At 37.2% G+C, this 20,765-nt stretch overlaps 1 protein-coding gene across 11 annotated transcripts in view; it reads right to left on the bottom strand.

Moving 5' to 3' along the window:
- stxbp5l (syntaxin binding protein 5L) overlaps nt 1-20,765 on the bottom strand; it is a 138,967-nt gene that overhangs the window by 108,723 nt on the left and 9,479 nt on the right. For all 11 annotated transcript variants that reach the window (XM_084420869.1, XM_084420874.1, XM_084420872.1 and 8 more), the window contains exon 2: nt 7,097-7,194. In XM_084420869.1, coding sequence (XP_084276995.1) covers nt 7,097-7,194 — 98 coding nt within the window. The remainder of the gene's footprint in view (nt 1-7,096; nt 7,195-20,765) is intronic.

The following is a 20,765-nucleotide window of genomic DNA, read 5'->3' as shown; positions in this document are numbered from 1 at the left end:
TTTCTGGCCAAGAATCTTTGTGACATTCAGGACCGAAACCGGTTACATACCATTCAAAAGTTTGTGGTTGGTCTCTTATGCTCACCAAGGCGACATTTGTTTAATCAAAACAGTCAAATACAGAAATATTCTGAAATATTATTACAACTTTTTATTTTAATATATTTTAAAATGTAATTTATTCCTGTGACGGCAATTTTCAGCATCGTTTCAGAAATCATTCTAATATGCTGATGCTCAAGAAACATTTCTTATTATTATCAATGTTGAAAACAAAACTAAGATACATTTTATTTCAGGAATTTTTTGATGAATAAAAAGTTTAAAAGATCAGCATTTTTTAAATAGAAAGCTTTTGTAATATTAGTAATGGATTTACAGTCACTTTTGATCAATTTAATGTGTCCTTGCTGAATAAAAGTATTAAAATAATAATAATCTTTAAAATAATTGTAATAATGACCAAGAAGCAGAGTAAATATACAGTAGTCTGTCTTCAGCGATATCTCATTTACTAACTACCAAGAGTTTTTTTGTTTTTTTTTAAAGGAAAACCTCAGAAAAGCCCATTATAACAGCATAAAAAAAAAGTTTTTTTTTTTTTTTTTTTTTTTAACCTGTGTACTCTTACTTCCAGAAACCACGTAAAGCTAACCCATCAGATTTGAACTTCTTTTTTTTTTTTGAGAAAGCTAATTTTGTATACCATTTGCTAACTTAATAAGGCATTTGATTAATAGGAAACAAAAAAAAATCCAATGTTAAAATCAAATGTATCAGAGTGTAACTGCAAAAAAAAAAAAAAAAACTGCATGAGAGAACTGGAGCAAAGATGTTATAAATATGAAGAGAGCCTGTAAAAAAGGGTGACATATTGTCAGCAGGAAAGATGGCAGCAGCGTGCTAACTATCAGCATCAGCGCTAAGATCTCAGCATTATTCACTGTCACTCTGACCACACGCACAAGGCATCTGTCATTGCCTTGGTGTTTGTGCATGTTTCTGTGACTCTGCGTTAGATGTGTTTGGATGAGCGTGTGAGTGCATGTGTGTGTTTCGTCCATCATTCCGACATTAAATGGACAGAGGCTGCGGTGAACTCTAAACGTGCCCTGACTGATAATGAAAACAGTTCCTGCTCTTTCACACCCTCGCTCTCCCCTTTCCAATAAAAATGGAACAGAAAAAGGGGAAAAAAATGATGCAGAAGGTTACATGACTCCACCCGCCTCTGTTTTGCCATCTCACCAAAATTCATCATCACTCCACGACCAATTCCTCTCTCTCTATTTCCACTAGTCTGCTTTGATGAGAATCGATAGCTTATCACAGAGGAGAATCCTATTACCTGTTCACACACATCCAATCTTACAAACTCTCAGAGAAATGCACATCGAATTGAATTATTTTGTTTTTGAACATACGTATGTACACACATGGGTAGTGAATTCTATTACCAGTCTTCTATTGGACAGTAATCCTCTCTTCACTTCCTGCTACGATAAGGACTACATCACACAAAAAACATCTCACAGTGCACCGGTGTCACAGAGCAGATCCTAACAAAAACACAAAAGATGAATGACGCATACATTGTCCGTCAAAGGACGATGTTTGGAAGGAAGCCAACTGTCGCCCCTCAATGCACCTGTCCAATTTGATAACAATTGAAAAGAATTTAGCATGCAACGCCATTGAAATTAGAACTGACCGCTACAGGGTTGCTGTTAGAGAACTCATGAGTCATGCAGATGCGCATGAACTAGAGATGTTAAAGTGCTCCTATTATGCTATTTTAAAGGGGTCCTTTTATACCCTTTTACCAAGTCTTGATTTTGTTTTTGGGGTGTACTAGAATATGTTTTCATGCTTGATTGTTCAAAAAACGCATAATTTACATTATTACAGCAGAGCTCCTCTCTCCCCAGTCTGGTTGAACGCGTCGTTTTCGATGAAGCCCCTCCTTCTGAAATATGAAATGTGCTGTGATTGGTTAGCTGGACCAGTGTGCAGTGCTTAGCACGTGTTCGAGAAGTGTCACGCCCCTTCGTAACCATATGCTCTACTCAGGTGTAAATATTAAAGATGCCGTCAATTTCAAACCATTTCGAGCTTGATTCAGAGCCTGACAATGTTAACGAACAAGAGGATAGTGCTGAACGGATTTCAAGCACGGACTTTGCAAGCATGGATTTCACAGGAAATTTCAGAGTGGTATGTTTTTTTTTCTTATAGATATGATGTTATCCACCATTAAATCAAATTTGTCATAAAACTATGGTAATACAAACAGTAATCGATCACAAAATCATGAATCATTTTCCTAATGGGCAGAGAACAGCCTTACAAAAGCAAGAGCTTACAAAAGCTAAAGTAAAGACTACATCAATACTGTAATGTTAGTTAGCAGGCGAGCGGAGACAAAGCTTTGCCCTTCGTTTACATCTATCATAGCAACTACATAAAGCTTATAATTGGAACTGTTAATAGAAAACCCAACTACAAAAAATAAGACATATTTACAAGTTGTGATCCATAAACAACAGATTGTCCTGACAAAATGGGAATGGCTAAGTCTTTTAGGAGAAGCTTTTGTGCATATAGCCTGCGAAATGTGCAGCGCACAGACAAACGTTGAGGTTATAATGTTCAGGAACAGTTCAAATTAATTTTAACCTCTCTAAGTTTGTTAGCTTTAGGACAAACTTTTTTCCTGGGTGTAAAAAACAGCGACAACAACTCTTGGCCTCACTCCCAACATGGACTCACCCCCTTTGTTGCGTGTTCCTGGGGTTTATGTAAATTTTAGGGTTTGTGCTGTCACCAACCCGGGAAGAAGCTTGTTGTAGTCCCTACCAGCCGTTTGTTGTAGTCCACAGCTACTCTGATATGAACAGAAACGATGGCATTGGTTTTACAGCATCAATTCGAGTCTGAGTCCGATAATGAAGCATTAGAAGAAATAGTTGATCAATTTGAACCACCAGCGCAAGCACGACTTGAGCAGGGCGTTAGGGCTAAGTGGTCGACGTTATTTGCGGGCAGCGAATGAAGCGCATAGGCTGGTTATGTGCAAATTTGTTACAAACCTACTTAGATTTCAGAAGGATCAAGACCCGAAATTACTGACAACTAGTTTCAGTCAGTTTAGAAAACAGTTCTTTCTTTTGGGAGACAATAACTTTATTTGTCGTGCACTTTGATCTTTGAAATTTTGCAGACCTTTTACATTCACAAACAGCTGTATATTATATCAACTATGTATGTGCTAGCCAGCAAGCTTTTCTGGAGATCTTGGCTCCTTTTCAATACACACAAGTAGTAGTGTGGAATGCAGAAGCATATGTCATTGTCGTGGTAACAAACAATGATGCTTGCCTGTGAAACACCCTGCATCTGAGGTGATTATTATAACTACTGTATTTGGTGTTACATGTAAATGAAAGTTGTTGGGTTTTTTTAATAAGGAAACAGAAAGACATCTATTTATCGAAAATGAATGACAATGGCATTTATTTCTCTATAAAATGTCTGGATTTGGATTTGAGAAACCAATACAAAAAGAAGCGCAATAGAGCTCAGAAAAAGCGAGTAGGCCTATTATATTTTTCTCCATGTCCATTTTTTTTTTTTTTTTATGAATTTTACACAAATTGAATACATAGAAATAGTATAAATTAGATTTCAAATAAATGCTGTTTCACTTTCTATTCATCAAGGAATCCTAAGAAAAATGATCACGGTTTCCACAACAATAAAGCACAACATTGGTTAAAAAAAAGTGTGTCTTGAGCATCCAATCAGCATATCAGAATGATTTCTCAATGATCATGTGACACTGAAGACTGGGAGTAACGATGCTAAAAATTCAGCTATGCCAACATTTCAATTATATTAAAATGGAAAACAGCCATTTTAAATTGTATTAATATACAACAATTTTACAGTTTTTACTGTATTTTTGAACAAATAAATGCAGCCTTGGTGAGCATTAGTGAACGACCCCAAACTTCTACACTTTTAACCATTTTGCATTTAAAAACCGTTTACAAACTCAATCCAGTGCTCAATTTTTCTAAATGGCAATGAAAATAAGCATGGTGCTTCTCCTACTCACAAACTAGTCAGTTCATCTAAAAATGTATATTGTGTACCATTCCATAATTGTGCCATTATTGAAGAATTTGGAAAGAACTTGTTGCTGTTTGTCTAAAACATATTTGTCTAAAAAAATGTTCAAACAAAACCTACGTGGTGTACACTTACAGACACACACAAGTAGCTAGCATAATCTGTTAAGACTGTTACATCAATGTGACGGTTATATTCTGTCAGGATTTCTTACTGTAGTTCAGGGGTCAAATTCACTTGCAAAATAATTTTGTATGTATTTTGTCAAAAGAGAATCTTAATACAGGTTTTTTATCTGTGTTTGGTTCTGTCAAATTGCTTCTTTTCCACAAGTTCAGAATGACTTTACTGGATTGGTATGAGATTGATTATTTGTCTTCATTCATGGGGCTTATGCAGTTAGCTGACTGCAGTAAAGTGAATGCCACACCAATCTCAGCCCTGCATACTGCCATCCTGCCAAGATCTGCATCAAAACACACACACACACACACACACACACACACACACACACACACACACACACACACACATCAATAAAACCTGTCAGTGTAATGTGCTCCTTGCTTACATCAGCATGGTGCCTATTTTTATACACAGTACATATGATAGCGTATGTTTTACACCTGCCACATGTCTTTCTTTCCTAAGCTATAAAGAGAGGCGCTATTTTAATATATTTACAAATCTTTCTAAAACGAGCACAAGTGCAAACTCATCCATGCACACGTTGAGTATTCCCCTATAAAAATGATTTGCAGACAGTGTATGCAGTGAGTGCACAGAGAGGTTGATAATCAATAGTGCAGTGTGAATGTTTAACTTTGGCTGCTTTCAATCAATACAGAGCTCTGAACAAGAACTAAATATACAGTACCATTCTGCCCAGGAAAAGATAAAGAGAAAAAGTGAGGAATGAGAAAGTAAGACGAACAAAATGCAAACTTAATCGGAAACAAACACAATCAGTAAGCCGTAGTACATTATGATGTATACAGGATGAAAGATTGTTATATAGATATATACAGATATATAGATATATTACTCTGACCCCAAACTGCTAAAAAGTAGTATAAGTATATTATATATTAAATAGGTATCAAAGGTCCTTGCAGTGGATGTCATGCAACAGAATACAATGATGATCTAAAATCTGTGCACACGGTTGACTTTACACAATAGTCCATGCCAAAACCTTCAGCTGACACAGAAATGGCTCCCAATAAAGTCAAAGCCCCTTCCTTTCATGTCTCATTAGCATGTGATACATGCGGATGAAAGGGCAGACAGAAAGACACAAACAGTAGAAGAAAAAGTATCAGAAAAAAAGTAAGAGACAGATTGAGAGAGAGACAGGGAGAGTCATGCTTTTCACAGTTAAGTAACACAGTCCTATAGTTATCTACGGTAATGACAGGTCCATAATTAGCACAAAGCTAATTCACTATGATGCAAAAATGGCTCACTATCTCTCTTTCCCTCCCTCCTTTCATCTGTCTGCCACATAATTCCTGGGCATTTCTTCTCTCTACTTCCTGCTTAGTCTGACTCTCTGCACACAGACTTTGTTTTCTCAATATCGCAAGCAAACCTCTGTGATTAACCAAATAAATAGCATCATCATTAAGGACAAACTAAAACATTTTAAGTTGATTTTTTTTGCAGGCAATGTTTCCAAATCATAAAACACTTCAGACACTTGAGCTGTACAAGTGCTAGGATCGGGTTAAAGGAACAGGATTAATTTATTCATAAATTTCACACACCACAAATCAGATCACATATTTTCACTTCTAAATTCTCTACTAAATTGTGAGCTCTTTCTCTTTGGCGAATTTACAATTCATTATATCTGTATTGAATAATTCCGACATGGAAACTGCAGACTTTGCATTTTCTAAGCTGATTTTAGTTTTTTTTAGGAAAAGTCAGCAGAATTATGTGGAATGGATTTAAATGTGGGAAAATGTAGCAAAACTGAGTCTTAGGGTGTGTAGTTGTAGTTTAGTTCTCTAGGTACAAATTATACATTTAGTCCTGGTTCCCTAAGCATTCACACTGTAATTTTTAAGACCAAACCTAAAGATAAAAAAAAAAAAAAAAACTTTTTTGATTTTTTTATGTTTTTGGTCTGTTGCATTCATATTACATTCAAATCACACCAGAGTTTGTTTGGAAGCAGACTGAGACCTATCTTTTTGGCAGTCTGGTGCGTACCAGGGTTTGGATAGAAATGTTCACACTTATTCAAGTGAACCGCACGGCACAATATTTAAGGAACATTTAAATCTGTTTGGAGCCATTTACCTTTTTCTTTTCTTTTTTTCTTTTTTTCTTTTTTTTTAAATGTGCTTCTGAAAGCGCACTGCTTTTTGCAAAGTAGTTGGCCCTTTTTTATTGTTTACATGACGTAAATGCAAACAATGACTGAAGACGGGAAATTACCCAGCAAATCGAATCAGACATCTCTGAAAATAAAACATTGTAGGCTTACTGGTAAGGCAAGAACACTGATTTCACTCAATAATTCATTTTCTGTGGAGTTTTGCAGGCACAGAATCCACGCAGGCCTGTTCAATAATGCTGCCAAAGAATTATAGAACAAAATACTAAGCTAATGCAGGTTTCTGTTAGTGGCCAATACTCATGTTTAGCCATTATTTATCCAACTATGCTGGAACTGGGTGTCTCACTCTCTCTGTCTGTCTGTCTGTCTTTCTCAATTTTTCTGTCAGTCATTCTCAGTATTAATGCATTTGTGACATTGTGCAGCGATTCCTCTGGGAGTCACTCAAATGGTCTTACACCCCTCTATGCCATAGGGAGGTCTTTAAAGCAAGGAAACATGACAGCATTATACCTTACCTCAGAAAGTAGCTATCCCAAAGCCCAAAAGCCCTCCCAAAGTCTTGAAATTACACTGTGGAGGAAACAGCATTGGATCACTGAGGGAAAAAAAGGATACAGCCGTACTCCTCCGGAACGAGTGCCGATGGCAAGGATCTTCTGCACCGGGTCAAATGCCAGAGCTGTGGGCTGATAGGGAAATCCATGACGCACCGTCTACAGAGAAATGAAAACAAGAGCAAACATGAAAAAAGCGTTTGAAGAAAACATTGTGTGCTGCGTCAAGAACAAAGTACTGTATAGGCAACTTCAGTCATTCATTCCCACACAATAGTGACACAGCCTACGGCCTGCCTGAACCCCCTGTGACTCTTCTGAGAACAACTCACATGAGACAATTCTCGCTGCTCAATGTGCAGCCACCCGCTCTTTCCTCTCTCCTTCATAATATCTTCTGCCATATTTTTATTGGTTTGGCAGTACATTATACTGTTCAAAAGTTTGGGTTTGCTAAGATTGTGAAAAGTTTTTAAAAGAAGTCTCTAATGCTTCCCCATGCTGCATTCATTGTATTAAAAATACAGGGGAAACAGGAATATTGTGAAATTATTGCAATTTAAAATAACTGTATTCAATTATCATATATTATAAAAAAAATAAAAAAATCTGTGATGGCAAAGCTGAATTATTTTTGTGAAATTCATCACTCCTTTAATACAATTGTCTTTATTAATAATATAATAAAATTCGATATATATGTCAGTATGATTTACTGCAGTAAACAATGGGATTGTGTCATAAATGTGGGATATTTATGACACAATCCCATTGATTACAACAGGAAATCATATTGGCGACCTGTGGTTTCAATCCACAGGTTTGAACTGAACTGGTTGCTGACTGTATCGGTGTGGCTCAGTGCTTCTCCTGTTTTCTATGGCGTTATATGTGTGCCTCAATCCTGAGCGAGTAATTGTAAGTTTTGAGCACAGAGAACTATATTTTGCAAGCACATTACATTATATTTTGAACAGAAATTAACAATCGCAAAAAAAAAAAAACGATTCCGTGCTCAATAAATGTATTTGCTTGTTTGCTATTATCCAAATTAACGTGCAATAATAACCCCTCTCACGCAGTTTACTCAGGTGCTCTCTCACAAACTTATTCTCTGCGCTCCTGTCAAGTCCCTCTCTCTCTCTCTCTCTCTCTCTCAACCTCTTAATTCTGTGCGCGCTCAACTCTTGACACACACGCTCGCTCAACTTGCAACAGCGTTACAAGTGTGCCACAAAATCAACCAATCGGAAAATGAAAGGTCAATTGTGATTGGCTGTTGGTCTCCAATCAAATCGCTAGTAGAACCAAAGCCTGTCTTGTAGAACTATCCATAGATATCCATATATATCCATATCCATATATAATCCTTTATTATATGATATCTATGGAACTATCTACAGCTTCCCGGAAGCTTACTGAAAAAAAAAATCGAAAAAAATAACTGACAACAGCGAGACTAATGGATTAAAACACATTTTGGTAAGTATTTTTTTTATTATTAACTTAAAAGTGCCAAACAAGCAAATACATTTATTGAACACGGAATCGTTTTCTCTTTTTTTTGCGATTGTTAATTTCTGTTCAAAATATAATGTAATGTGCTTGCAAAATATAGTTCTCTGTGCTCAAAACTTACAATTACTCGCTCAGGATTGAGGCACACATATAACGCCATAGTTTTCCGCATCAGTGTTTTTGAGAATTTTAGCGATGTTTCATCTGGCTTTAAATTAGTTTAATCGATACATTTGATTTGTGGTTTGTATCGGAGAACTCTGCACCGAAATGGATCGCTTCTCACCAGATCTCACAGCGATGGGTAGAAGTCGAGTGATGGAGACAGTCAGCAAGTAAATTCATTCACAGATCACGCTGCGGTGTGCTGATAAATGCGGTGATGCTCCGTGTGGTACACGGTTCAAATGAGGAGCTTGTTGAGAGAAATAAAGTGAGGAGGTGTTGTGTGCGCTGTGTAAACAACATGATGGTTATTTTAGTTCAAGACTAAATGTGAACATGCATTTACTCATCTCGTTTGCACAAAAACATTCAGTATTCCTAAAAATAAATAAAAACAGTAAAATGCAATCTCAGAATTTTACGCAAAACTTTTAAACAATTAACTATATTAAATTACATAAATATACTTTATGTATTTAATCTCACTTTATTAACCAATGTCTTTCCTGCTGACCTTCAATTATCTAATTCAACCATACTAATAAGCAAAAATTACTTTAGATTAGATTTAGAAATAAGAGTGTTGAACTTCCTCCTCCTGTATCCTATTGTTCTTTAATCCAGAATGGCAGCACAGCTGAACGGTTTGTTTGAGCGGCGCCCTCTACTGTACAGGCGTAAATATTCATTTTCTTCAGCCTAAAGGCCAATTTATACTTCTGCGTCGAGTGTACGCCGTAGTGTACGTCGTAGGCTACGCACGTAGGTGACGCCGTCGTGAGCATTTATACTTCTGCGTTATGTCTGTGTTGCTCTACAGTTACACCACCGAGACGCTAGTTGGCGGGGGGGCGGGTTTTAATTTTCCACTGTGTTTAGATTCCTCGCGGCTGTTTTGAGTTTAGGCTACTAGCGTCTGAAAGAGAGTGGATCATGTAGGAGTTGGAGCTTATCGAGGTGGAAAAACAGTTTTAGTGAAATTACTAAAACTAAAAGGCAGAAACGAGAGAAGGCGTCAGAGGAGATGGTACGTGCGACCTGTGAACCTGTTGACGGTTGAACCGAATTTAAAAATGACGGGCGGTGCAGAAGAACACGCCGGAAATGTGTAGGAGGAAATGCGATGCTACCAAGCCGACCAATCACAGATCTTGCGGTCCGCGTCGTCGCGACGCGTAGTTACATTTTTGAGGAGGTGCGCGTCAGGGTACGGCGAAGGGTACGACGTATGATACGCGTCTATGCGTATGCTACGCCGTACCTACTACGCGCACCCGACGCAGAAGTATAAATTGGCCTTAAGGCTTATTCATTTCACTTTTGGTGTGAAAGGCCCTTAACATTTGCCAAAAATATAACTTTTTTTTGTTGTTATAAAAAAAACTAAAAAAACAGCAAGCCCAGCCCAGGTGAGAAAAAGTAACGCAAAAGTAATGTAACGCATTACTTTTCATAAAAAGTAACTGGGTAATGCAATTAATTACTTTTGGGGGGAGTTACGCAATATTGTAATGCATTACTTTTAAAAGTAACTATCCCCAACACAAAAGTTGAAAAGTTGGCGATGGAAGAAACCCTTATCAATCCCATTTTACTCTTAAATGTCAGATGTTAAAATTTCTTACCAAATGCAAACTGTTAGGTGGAGGACGTTGTATTGATAGCAACATGAAGTACAGGTCAAATTACTCAAGTCAATAAAATAACAAAACAAATGCAATCAAATATGCCCTGCTACTACGAGAGCAAAATCACTTGGGATTTGAACCCAGGAACCTTTCAACCACATAATCGTATATCATGAATGATGATGACACCAGATCACTTGATTGAGCCACTGAATCATATGGCATTTCATGCTGCCGTCAGGCTGACAACACTCCACTTTCTATCTCATTTCCTCTTCCATGTCTACAATCTCAGCAAAGATCTCAGCATGCCTTTCTGGCACCTCGCTGACCACTCAAGCTCAACTTCATCAAAACCAATCTCCTCTAACCCCCAGTTAACGCTGCCCCACTCAGTCTCTCTTCATCCCAGCTGAAGGTCACACAACTGTCAACTCTTGCTGTGCAAAAACGATGGTATCCTTCATGACCAACTATCACATTCAAGGACAAAAATGCAACAACCACCTAAACCAGCCCTCCTACACCACCCAGATGTTTGTTTATGCTTGTTAATAGTGTTTTCTCATTGGCCTTCGTGCCTCTGCTATATAATCCCTTAAACATATTCAAAACATTGCTTCTCATCTCAGTTTCAACTCAGTTCAAATCTTTCTTTCAAGAAAGAAAGAGTAACACTTTACAATAAGGTCTCATTTTGTTAACATTAGTTAATGCATTAACTAACATGAAATTACAGAAAAAGCAGTACGTATTTATTAATCTTTGTTAATGTTAGTTAATAAAAATACAGTCAGGTTAGTTACCGTACATTAACTAATGTTAACAAATACAACTTTTGATTTGTATAATGTTTTAGTAAATGTTGAAATTAATATTAACATTAATAAATGCTATAGAAGTATTGTTCATTGTCATTCTTAGTTCATGTTAACTAGTTAACTAATGTTAACTAATGAAACCTCATTGTAAAGTGTTACCAAAGGAAAAAGAAATTACATACATACAAAAAGTATTAATTAATAAAAAATAAAAAAAACTGAAATAATTTACCAGTAATGCCATAAATTAAAATAATAAAATTGTTATTATTATTATTTTAAATAAAATTAAATAAACATTTAACAACATAATAAATTAAGTTATGGTAGGTTTAGTGCCTTACTCCGGGGCCCACAATAGTGATGGCTTTCTAAAAGTGGGTCTTGAACCGGCAGCCTTCTGGTTAAGCGCAGAGAGCTTTATTATGTAAGTGTGCATTTAACCTCTAGAATTTCTCACACATTACATCATTACAAATCAAAAATGAGAGATGCTGTTATCTGCCATTAGCAAACAACTATCTGTAAGGACGGCTCCTTGTGGAGCATCACTGGGTTAAGTGCTTTGCTCAAGGACACAACAGTGACATAGGAACACAGTAAATCTACAGTTCAAGGGTTCACGTCATTTAATCTATTTGCTGATACTTCAGTGGTTAATCTCGTCAACAAAATTACTGGTAAAAATGCTTGTTATTACTAAAGAGTTCAGTTAATAAGATAAAAGACAAAAATGTGCAAAAATATGACAAGAAAAATCACTGCACAAAATATAAAAAATGCACTAATAAGGTTTTTAAGAAGAACATTTGTGAAAGAATATGATTGTTTCAAATAATGCATTCAATAAATGTCAGGGATTGACCTGTTTGAGCTGCATCAGCTAATGTAACACCAGTAAAATGAAGTGCTTTTCTAGTGGATTAATGAACTCACCCAAACAAATTCAATACAAATGAGAGTAATCGGGTATATGCAATATATAAACATATCACAATGTGCATCTGCAGAAAATTATAAAATAGATTATTTAAAAAATTACAATAATGTACTCGTCTTATTTCAGAAGATCAGGTTTTTATAACCAGTTTTTCACTTAAAAAAAAAAAGTTGATATGTTTAAATTTGATTTATTTATGTTTGAATATTTCATATTTAGTTTACAAAATATTTGCAGAATATTTAGTTTATATATATACACACACACACACACATACACATGTCGGTAACTATGAAACTTTTCCTTATATTAGCTGCTTAAGTTTCTGGTCCACACACCTGTCCACTTGTTGCAGCTGGGATCACATCAATCTTTAAATAACCAACAAAAGTGCTTCAAAGTTCCTAAGCCTCTCGCGAGTCACTTATGTGCCATTTTACAAAATGAACATTTGCCTTGTTATACTTGCAGCAAACTGCCTGCAATCGCTGTACTCAATTGAGCTGGTTAGGGGCCAAATTCAAATCATGCAGCTCTGGGTGTGTTTTATTTGGTGCACTGAACAGTACAGATTACAGAAGTTGTCCAGAATGTGTGCTCTGAAATGTAAGAGCAGGTGCTGTCCACAGCCATCGGTGCTGGAAGCGTGCAATGAGAGCTATACACAGCCTGCGGGTCTGTGCTAGTGCTCTGGCACTGTCCACCACAGATGGTGCTGAAATCCATCACACATGCGGCTCCAGAGCTGTGACGCAAATTGTGACACTGTCCAAAAAAATTAATTTTTAGAAACAATTCTGCAGATTAGTGCAGAATAGTTCCTGATTGGGAAACGAAGAGAAAGTGACAAATCCATGAGGTAACTATCTCACTTTTAGCGCACTCTCGCTCACTCACTTCCCCCATTTGTTTGGCTCCCTCATAGAGGTACGTTCATCAATAATTCATCTGCATAGCTCTGGACTGATGCAAGCAAGTACTGGATGAATGAACAAGATGGAGTGATCACAAAGTGAGCGAAAGACAGGCAGAGAGAGAGACGGGATGGAGTGAGTGTGATGTTCCATCCGTGGCTATTAAGCAGTAATAAGGCTGTGATGAAAACCATTGTCATGTCCAAATTCTCTCGACTTGTGACTAAAGCTGCAGGTTTAAGCAAACATCTGGAATCATTGCTCTGTGTCTGCATGGGCGTGGCTGCATTCGCTGTTTCAAAGCGTATGTGCGTGTGAGTGTTGCTTTATCTTCTCTATTAATCAAACGAGTGCTAATGAATGCCTCGCCGTATAGATTTTCATTCAGTGCTCTGCTTTATTGCAGAGTATTTAAGCATCCCCCTCCCATTCCCTTCTTAATTTCTGGGCTTCTGTCCTCTTGCTCTGTCTCTTGCTCTCTCTCGTACTGATATTGGGTGTTGTCTCTGCCTTTTAGCTATTCAATTTCTCCACCCTAATTCTACTACTCCATACTGTTCCATCACTCTTAAAATGGGTTTCATTTTAGGGTGAATTGTGACTTTAAGTGTTTGTGTATGGCAAACCCTTTTTCTCTCTCTCTCTCTCTCTCTCTCTCTCTCTCTCTCTCTCTCTCTCATACACTACCATTTAAAAGTTTAGGGTCAGTTAGATTTGTAATTCCATTTTTTTTAAAGAAATTAATACTTTCAATCAGCAAGCACTTTTGATACTTTTATGATCAAAAGTGACCGTAAAGATGATGGATATATCCATCAAAGAATCCTGAAAATAAATGATCACGGTTTCCACAAACATAATAAGTAGCACAACTTTTTTTTAGCATTGATAAGCACCAAATCACCATATTAGAATGATTTCTGAAGGATCATGTGACACTGAAGACAAGGAATAATTTTATTTTTTTTAAACTGTTATTTTAAATTGTAATCATATTTCACAATATCACTGTTTTTACTGTATTTTTGATCAAATAAATGCAGCCTTTATGAGCAAAATCTTGACTTCTTTTCAAAATCTTGCCAGCCCCAAATGGTATGGTATATCTCATTTGCTTCCTTAGTAGCTCTTACCCATGACTCAATTTCCTTCAGCCACAAACATACGAATGAAACAACACAATCTTGATCATTCACACTTGCAGAATCAAAACGTGGTCACACCACACGTCTAGCTGTCACAACCCTGAAAAAAGTTGTGTTAATGCTGAGAATCAGGCCAGGACCGCATATGCTGTGTGTTTGAGCGTGCCGTAGCATGCTTTTGTGCCAACCAAGGAACAAGCCTGAAATGAACCTCCCCACCCCCACTCTCCATTTCTCCAAGTCATTCATACGGGCTATATCAGCTTCTTCAAGCTGTGTGTATCTGCCCCCTCTCTTTGTCTTGCAGTTTGCTAGATAATACAAAAATTCTTTCAACCCATACTTCTTTTTGTAACTGATGTGAAGCCATGAATAAAATGGAAATCTCTACAGCTACATTAATACTGCCCCATGGTTTTTGAACTATGGCTTTTTGACTTCTTGTTCTGTGAATGTTTTAATAGGAGTTACAGTAAGTGACAGATTGTGTTTAGGGGTTTTCTCTATCAGCTCAAATTTGTAAAGAAGGGCAGAGTCAGTTCATAAGAACCATAAATTACTACACAGAATAGGCTACTTTAAATTCTGTTCCACACATAAACAAATAGGAAATGTGTTTATAGTAAGTATGCACTTATAATAGAAACACACTGTATTGACCATATAACACATTTAGGGCCAGATATACTACCGACGATGCGCAAATTAAAGAACACAGATGAAGCCGTCAGATCATTTCCATAATGACCAATGCAATCTACCAAGATCAGCACAAATTAGCTTCTGGTTTAAGACATGCTTTTTTTTTACGGTAAATAATGGCGCAAATACCAGTAAATTGTATAGCGCAAACCTTAGTAAATCGCGTTGCGTGATTCATTTAAATACTCTCCTCCCATAAATTTTGTGTCTGAAAGGGAAACTCCTACAAATGCATATGAGATCATTTCAGCCGCAAAAATAGCACTGTCTACGCCTTTTCAGCGCTAATTTTTCACTGCGTGTCTTTAGTAAATCGTGACAGTAGTTTTTTAATGGCAAAAGACGATTTACGCTGGCACACTGTTAGTAAATCTGGCCCATAAACTTTTAAAGGGATAGTTCAACTAAAAATACAAATTCACAAATGTATATATATATATATAGCATGACAGATGTGGTACACATACATTAGGTTGAAAACAGCTATTCCTTTAATAAGATACACAAACACACAAGCACACACACAAACCCGTCTCCCACAGCTGGAGTAGGGGCGGGTCACGGGTGGTCGGGGTTTGGCAGCTCTGCAGCCTTTAATCATGGGCTGGAGAAGAGCTTGACACACAAGGGGGCACTGACCTCCTGTCTGTCCCAGCAGGGCAATGTGACCTGTGACAGGAAGGAGACGAGGAGCCTCCCTGTATCCATGCATAAAGGCGGGGTGTGTGTGTGGCGGGGTATACAGGCCCCATACGAGCTGCAAAGAGAGTCGTTTGCCATTAAATATACATAGTACAGAGAGAGGATGAAAAATACATCTACTGGCCCCAATCTTTAAAGCCTCATTCATATTTCATGGCCAGAAGATCTTTTTTTTTTTTTTTTTCTCTCTCTCTTTCTTTCTCATTCTATATCTCTGGCCTTTAATTTTGGCTTTCGGTTTGTAGTCGACAACATGTTTAATTCTGCATTGGAAAGGCACAGGAAGGAGGAGAGCAACATGCAGCAGATAGACCTGCGTGGCACTGATGTTATAGAACTCTCCAGAACACTGAGCAAGGGTCTCTCGCTCTTCCTCTAGCTCTATCTATCTCTATCTAATTAGATTTCAAACCACTCTTTCTCCATCATTCCATATAAATATATAAATATTCCAACACATACACACAATGAACTCTCTTTCTCGTTTATTCACTCAGCCTTTTCTTTCAGAGGGGCGGGCGAGTCTAGACCCCAATCTAAAAATAGACCACACATCCAGCGCTCCCATGCTCCGCTCTGTGCCCAAGACTGCAGATCTCACTCTCACACTCGAACTGTGTCTTTCGCAAACACGCACACACACTGCACGTTATCGTTTTAGCAGAACAACAGGTCTTGTCACATGCTCTCCCAAATATTCTTGGATGGACTGTCGACATCAGTTCCATTCATATAATACCCTCTCCGCACACACACTTATTTATTTATATGTACAACACGGCATTGATCTGTTGCTGCAATGCAATATAACACAGTGTAAGCAAATGATGGTCTATATAAATGTCTGTTGAAATCATTAATGCAGCATGTATTAAAAATGTATTGAGGAAACTATTAATGCTGCCTTTTGAACACACACACTTATATGTCAGAGCACAAACATGAAATATTAAGGAACAAATGAGTCAAAGCTGTGATGTAGTGGTTAGTGTACATATGCGTCCACACATTAAGCCTGGGTACTCATTCGGACAAAATGGGTTCGACAATCACTGATAATGAAAGTCTTGAAAAGACCAAATATAATATAATATAATATAATATAATATAATATAATATAATATAATATAATATAATATAATATAATATAATATAATGTGACAAACAGTAAATTGAGTTCTCTCTTGCATCTTAACATGCTTGATTGATCTTAACATTACATTACTTTATTGAATGATTGGTTGATCATAGGATAGGCCTACATGTGGACCGTCCCCATATAGTGTGATCATATATTGTAACACTAGACAAAGGATGCCAGGGGAAAAACGATGCGTGTTAATTGCAATAAAGAAAATTAATGTGTTAAACAGAAAATATTGAATCGCAGAAAATTATTTTTACAGCCCTAATATATACATACTGTACATAGTGTACATTAAAATCACTATGAAATCAAAATAGACAATTTCTGAATTTTACAGTTTTTATTTTAAATGATTTATCTGTGAATTATTATGGTTTTTTTATTCTTGTGCCCTCATAATATTTCATCAAAATAACGGATAATAGCAAACCACAATGATCTAACAATCCAATCAATTCCCGATAGACAAAATAAAATAATATGTCAAGACATATTTCGTTCAATGACATACACATACACAAGACATACACATATGAATGACAAGTGGTGGAATATAACAGGACAAAATATATTTTACAATTTAAACACAAATTTGTTGTTATATTAACAATTGTTTTGCCATTCTAAAAATGAACACACAATACGTTCTCAACTGCAGCGTTTTCATTTCCGAAAATCCAATATTTAAAACAAGAAAAAATGCCTTTCTGTACAATAAACTTCTGTGGTCATATGTAGCAAATCTCTCAGAGCTGCCTGATACATTTGGTGGAGACACTCTGTTGCTGTTCCCTGATAAGCTCTATGCCTTTAATATCCCACAGATGATCCGTACATGCTTCGGGAAGAGAAGCTTCCAGATTGGCACTTTGTGATGTACAGTATGACTCATACGCATGAAGCTAGAGCTACATCCTCTTAGTCCTTCAGCCAGAAAATAAACATCTAGACACTGAACTTTTGAGTAACTTTTGAACCTTTAGAGCCTAAGACATAGAACGATAGGTATGAGATGGTTGTATTCATACTTCAAAATGATGTTCACCTACAAACGACTATGGTTGTCAATTCTGTATTTGTTTCCATAATTCGGTGATGTTCACACACAGTTCAGTTATTTACGGGAGTGACAATCGCATTCTATAATCAAACTCACACCCGTAAATATTCAGGACTCTCAACCGCATTCTTGGAAAACATGTACTGTGTGAACGCAACTGAACTGGACAGCTAGTTGTCTGTCACGTCATATGAGAGAGCCACTCTGCGCTGCACAAACACGTGTTTACCGCGTGATGTGGGTTTTCACATGTGGTTTCAGAAATTTACTACGACCGAGATACTCTATAAGCTGTGTTTCATCTGAAGGTTTTAGATCCAGTCACTTTTTTCAGTTCCCATTAGTTTTGTGTTCTACGCGCAACTCAAATGATCCGCTCTCCACCCAAATCATAAACGCGGTTGTCAGTTAATGAAGATTTGACGAATGAACTCGTGGATCCATTGGACTCTTGTGGTGTCAAAAGTGATAAGACTTTTCAATTTTAGGGACATTGCCATCTTTGATATTACTTTGGTCACTGTTGCTATGGTTACTGGTAAGAGAATACGGGCTTGACTCCCATTGCATTTGCAGACAGTATTTGAGACACTACGGTAAATTGCTGTGTGAACAGTTAATTTCGAGACTCACACCTTTGAGTAAAAGGGATTGTCAATCCCAAAAAATTACAGTGTGAACGTAGCCATAAAGTAACACTAAAGTACTGCTGCACTTTGTAAATAATCATTTAGTAGGCACGTTTACTTAAAGCAACTTGTTATAGGAAATTGATTCTACAACTATTCAGTTATATAAAAAGATTTAAAAAAAATGAAGCAACTTCAATTTTGAAGCAAGAAATTCTGAGCAACTTTGGTACTTCGATTTGCAGAACATCTCATTTAAGAATGAATTGCTTATGTCACACTCCTCATTTGCAAGTCGCTTTGATTACAAGCATCTGCTAAATGAATAAATGTATATGTAAATAACTCAAACTAATCTGATTCACTCACTACTAACTGCCTCAAATAAAATCCTTATCTTTCAAATACTCAGTGATATAACCCCCAAACTTCAGCAAATCCAGCTATTTTATTTTTTTTCTAATTCAAACTGACAATTTCAGAAAGCTCTTTTTGTGACATAAGCTTGTTCATGAATGTTTCGTGGGTAGTCCATCTGAGGCTGAGACTAGGTGTAGGATCCTGTGTTGTTTCATTCTGGGGTCTAAGGTTCAATCCCTGGGATCCCAGAGGATAGATTTATTGCTCAGAGGTTGCTCTTTCAAAGATGTGTTATTTGGTGACTGGAGAAGTACAGTACTGAGGATTGCCCCCTTCAGCAAATCACTTAACCTCAGATTGCTCAAGCAGGACCATGCCTATAATAAGCCGACTGAAAGTTCCTTTGGTGAAAGAAAAAAAAAAAGCAACTTCAAAAACTAACAAAACCTCTTTTTTTCTGACTGTAGAAAGCAAGTATGGAAACACACACATACACTAAAAGCTTGTTGTGGTCTCAGCTTAAGTTCTGTCAAGAATAATAACCTTCCAAAGACAAAAATGAACTAGGAATGCAATCTGACTCATAATACATCCAAAGGGTTAGAGCCTGTGAGAAAATACATCTGAATAAAAGAAAGAAAAGAAAGAGACAATGAAAATAAAGAATGAGAAGAGGAAGAAACCCAGACAGATAGCATTCTCATAAGACAAAATCAATTACATATACTGAATATATATATATGTGAAATGAGGAAGATAACTACAAATAAGGAAAGAATAAAACAAACAGAGCAGGATTCTAACCATTCTCTATCAGAAATCTGGTTCAATCAGCCTTAAATGGTATTAAGCCTCAAATCCAACAAAAAACAATTGAGTGAAGGGGAGGAAGACAGAAAGAAGTGAGTGGTGGGAGGGAGGGAGGGAGATTGATACCAGATAAGAGAAATGAGGCTCTTTTATTGGGTCAATAAGTGTGTCATCGCCCCGGTGAAGCCACATGAGGGCAAACAGCCCACTTTAAAAGCAGTTCTGTCACCAATCAATTACAAACCAGACCATCATCCTGCACTCACATAACAGAATATGACAGAAACAAAACGATCAGTCAAAAACCAGTTCAAAGTACCAAGAGACTGGAAACAAACACAGTACAACCTGAAGGTTAATTGAAAGTACTTGTCCTTTGAATGACAACAGGACTATTAATGCATCCATCTGCCCATCTTGTCTTTGTTAGCTGGTGTATGTGCATAATATGTCCCTAAACGTCACTTGAACGGAATGTGTGGGCGCAGCTTGTTTGAACCCTGCTGCTGTTTATGCTGCGGGCTTCAAGCTGCGCTAAGAGCGAGACTTAGAATGCAATTACTGAGCTTACAAGCCATTGTGTACTTGAGCGTGCATGTGCACGTGCCTAACTGGATTTCCGTCCACAGACATACAAGCTATCACTCGGCTATCCAAAGAGGGAGACTGTTAAATGCTTAAGTCATTGGAAAGGGAAGCTATGGAAGGATGCCAATCACAAATGAACGCATCTGTCGGAGGTGATATCATCATTGACTTGAAACAAATATTGATGAATGTTGGCAGTGAGGTCAACAGGAGGTGAGACAACAACTTCTTAATTGAGCTTTGGACGCCGTTTGAAGCAATCGCACAATTCTAGCCAGACATTACATTTGTCTCTTTCGCTTTCACTGTCAATATACATTTTACGGTTATCAAGCCTGAGGAGAGTGACAAATAAAGCGCACAGTTGTCTATCAGAAGGCTGTTAGAAATCTGTTTACGCCTCTGCATAGCTTTTTATCTCACACTTGCAACATAATTGCAACATAATTTCTAGCAAACTACAACTTTATATCTCAGAATGTGTCTTTATGGGGCGGTATCCCGGACAGGGTTTGAATTAAGCCAGGAGTAGGCCTTGATCTCTGTCCAGGAAACCGCCCCTATATCTCGCAATGTGACTTATTTTTAACTTCCAGTTGTG

The sequence above is a fragment of the Rutilus rutilus genome, assembly GCF_951802725.1.
Source record: "Rutilus rutilus genome assembly, chromosome: 10".
Taxonomy (NCBI): Eukaryota; Metazoa; Chordata; class Actinopteri; order Cypriniformes; family Leuciscidae; genus Rutilus; species Rutilus rutilus.
Note: the sequence above shows the minus strand (reverse complement) of the source record. Positions and strands in the feature narration are given on the sequence as shown.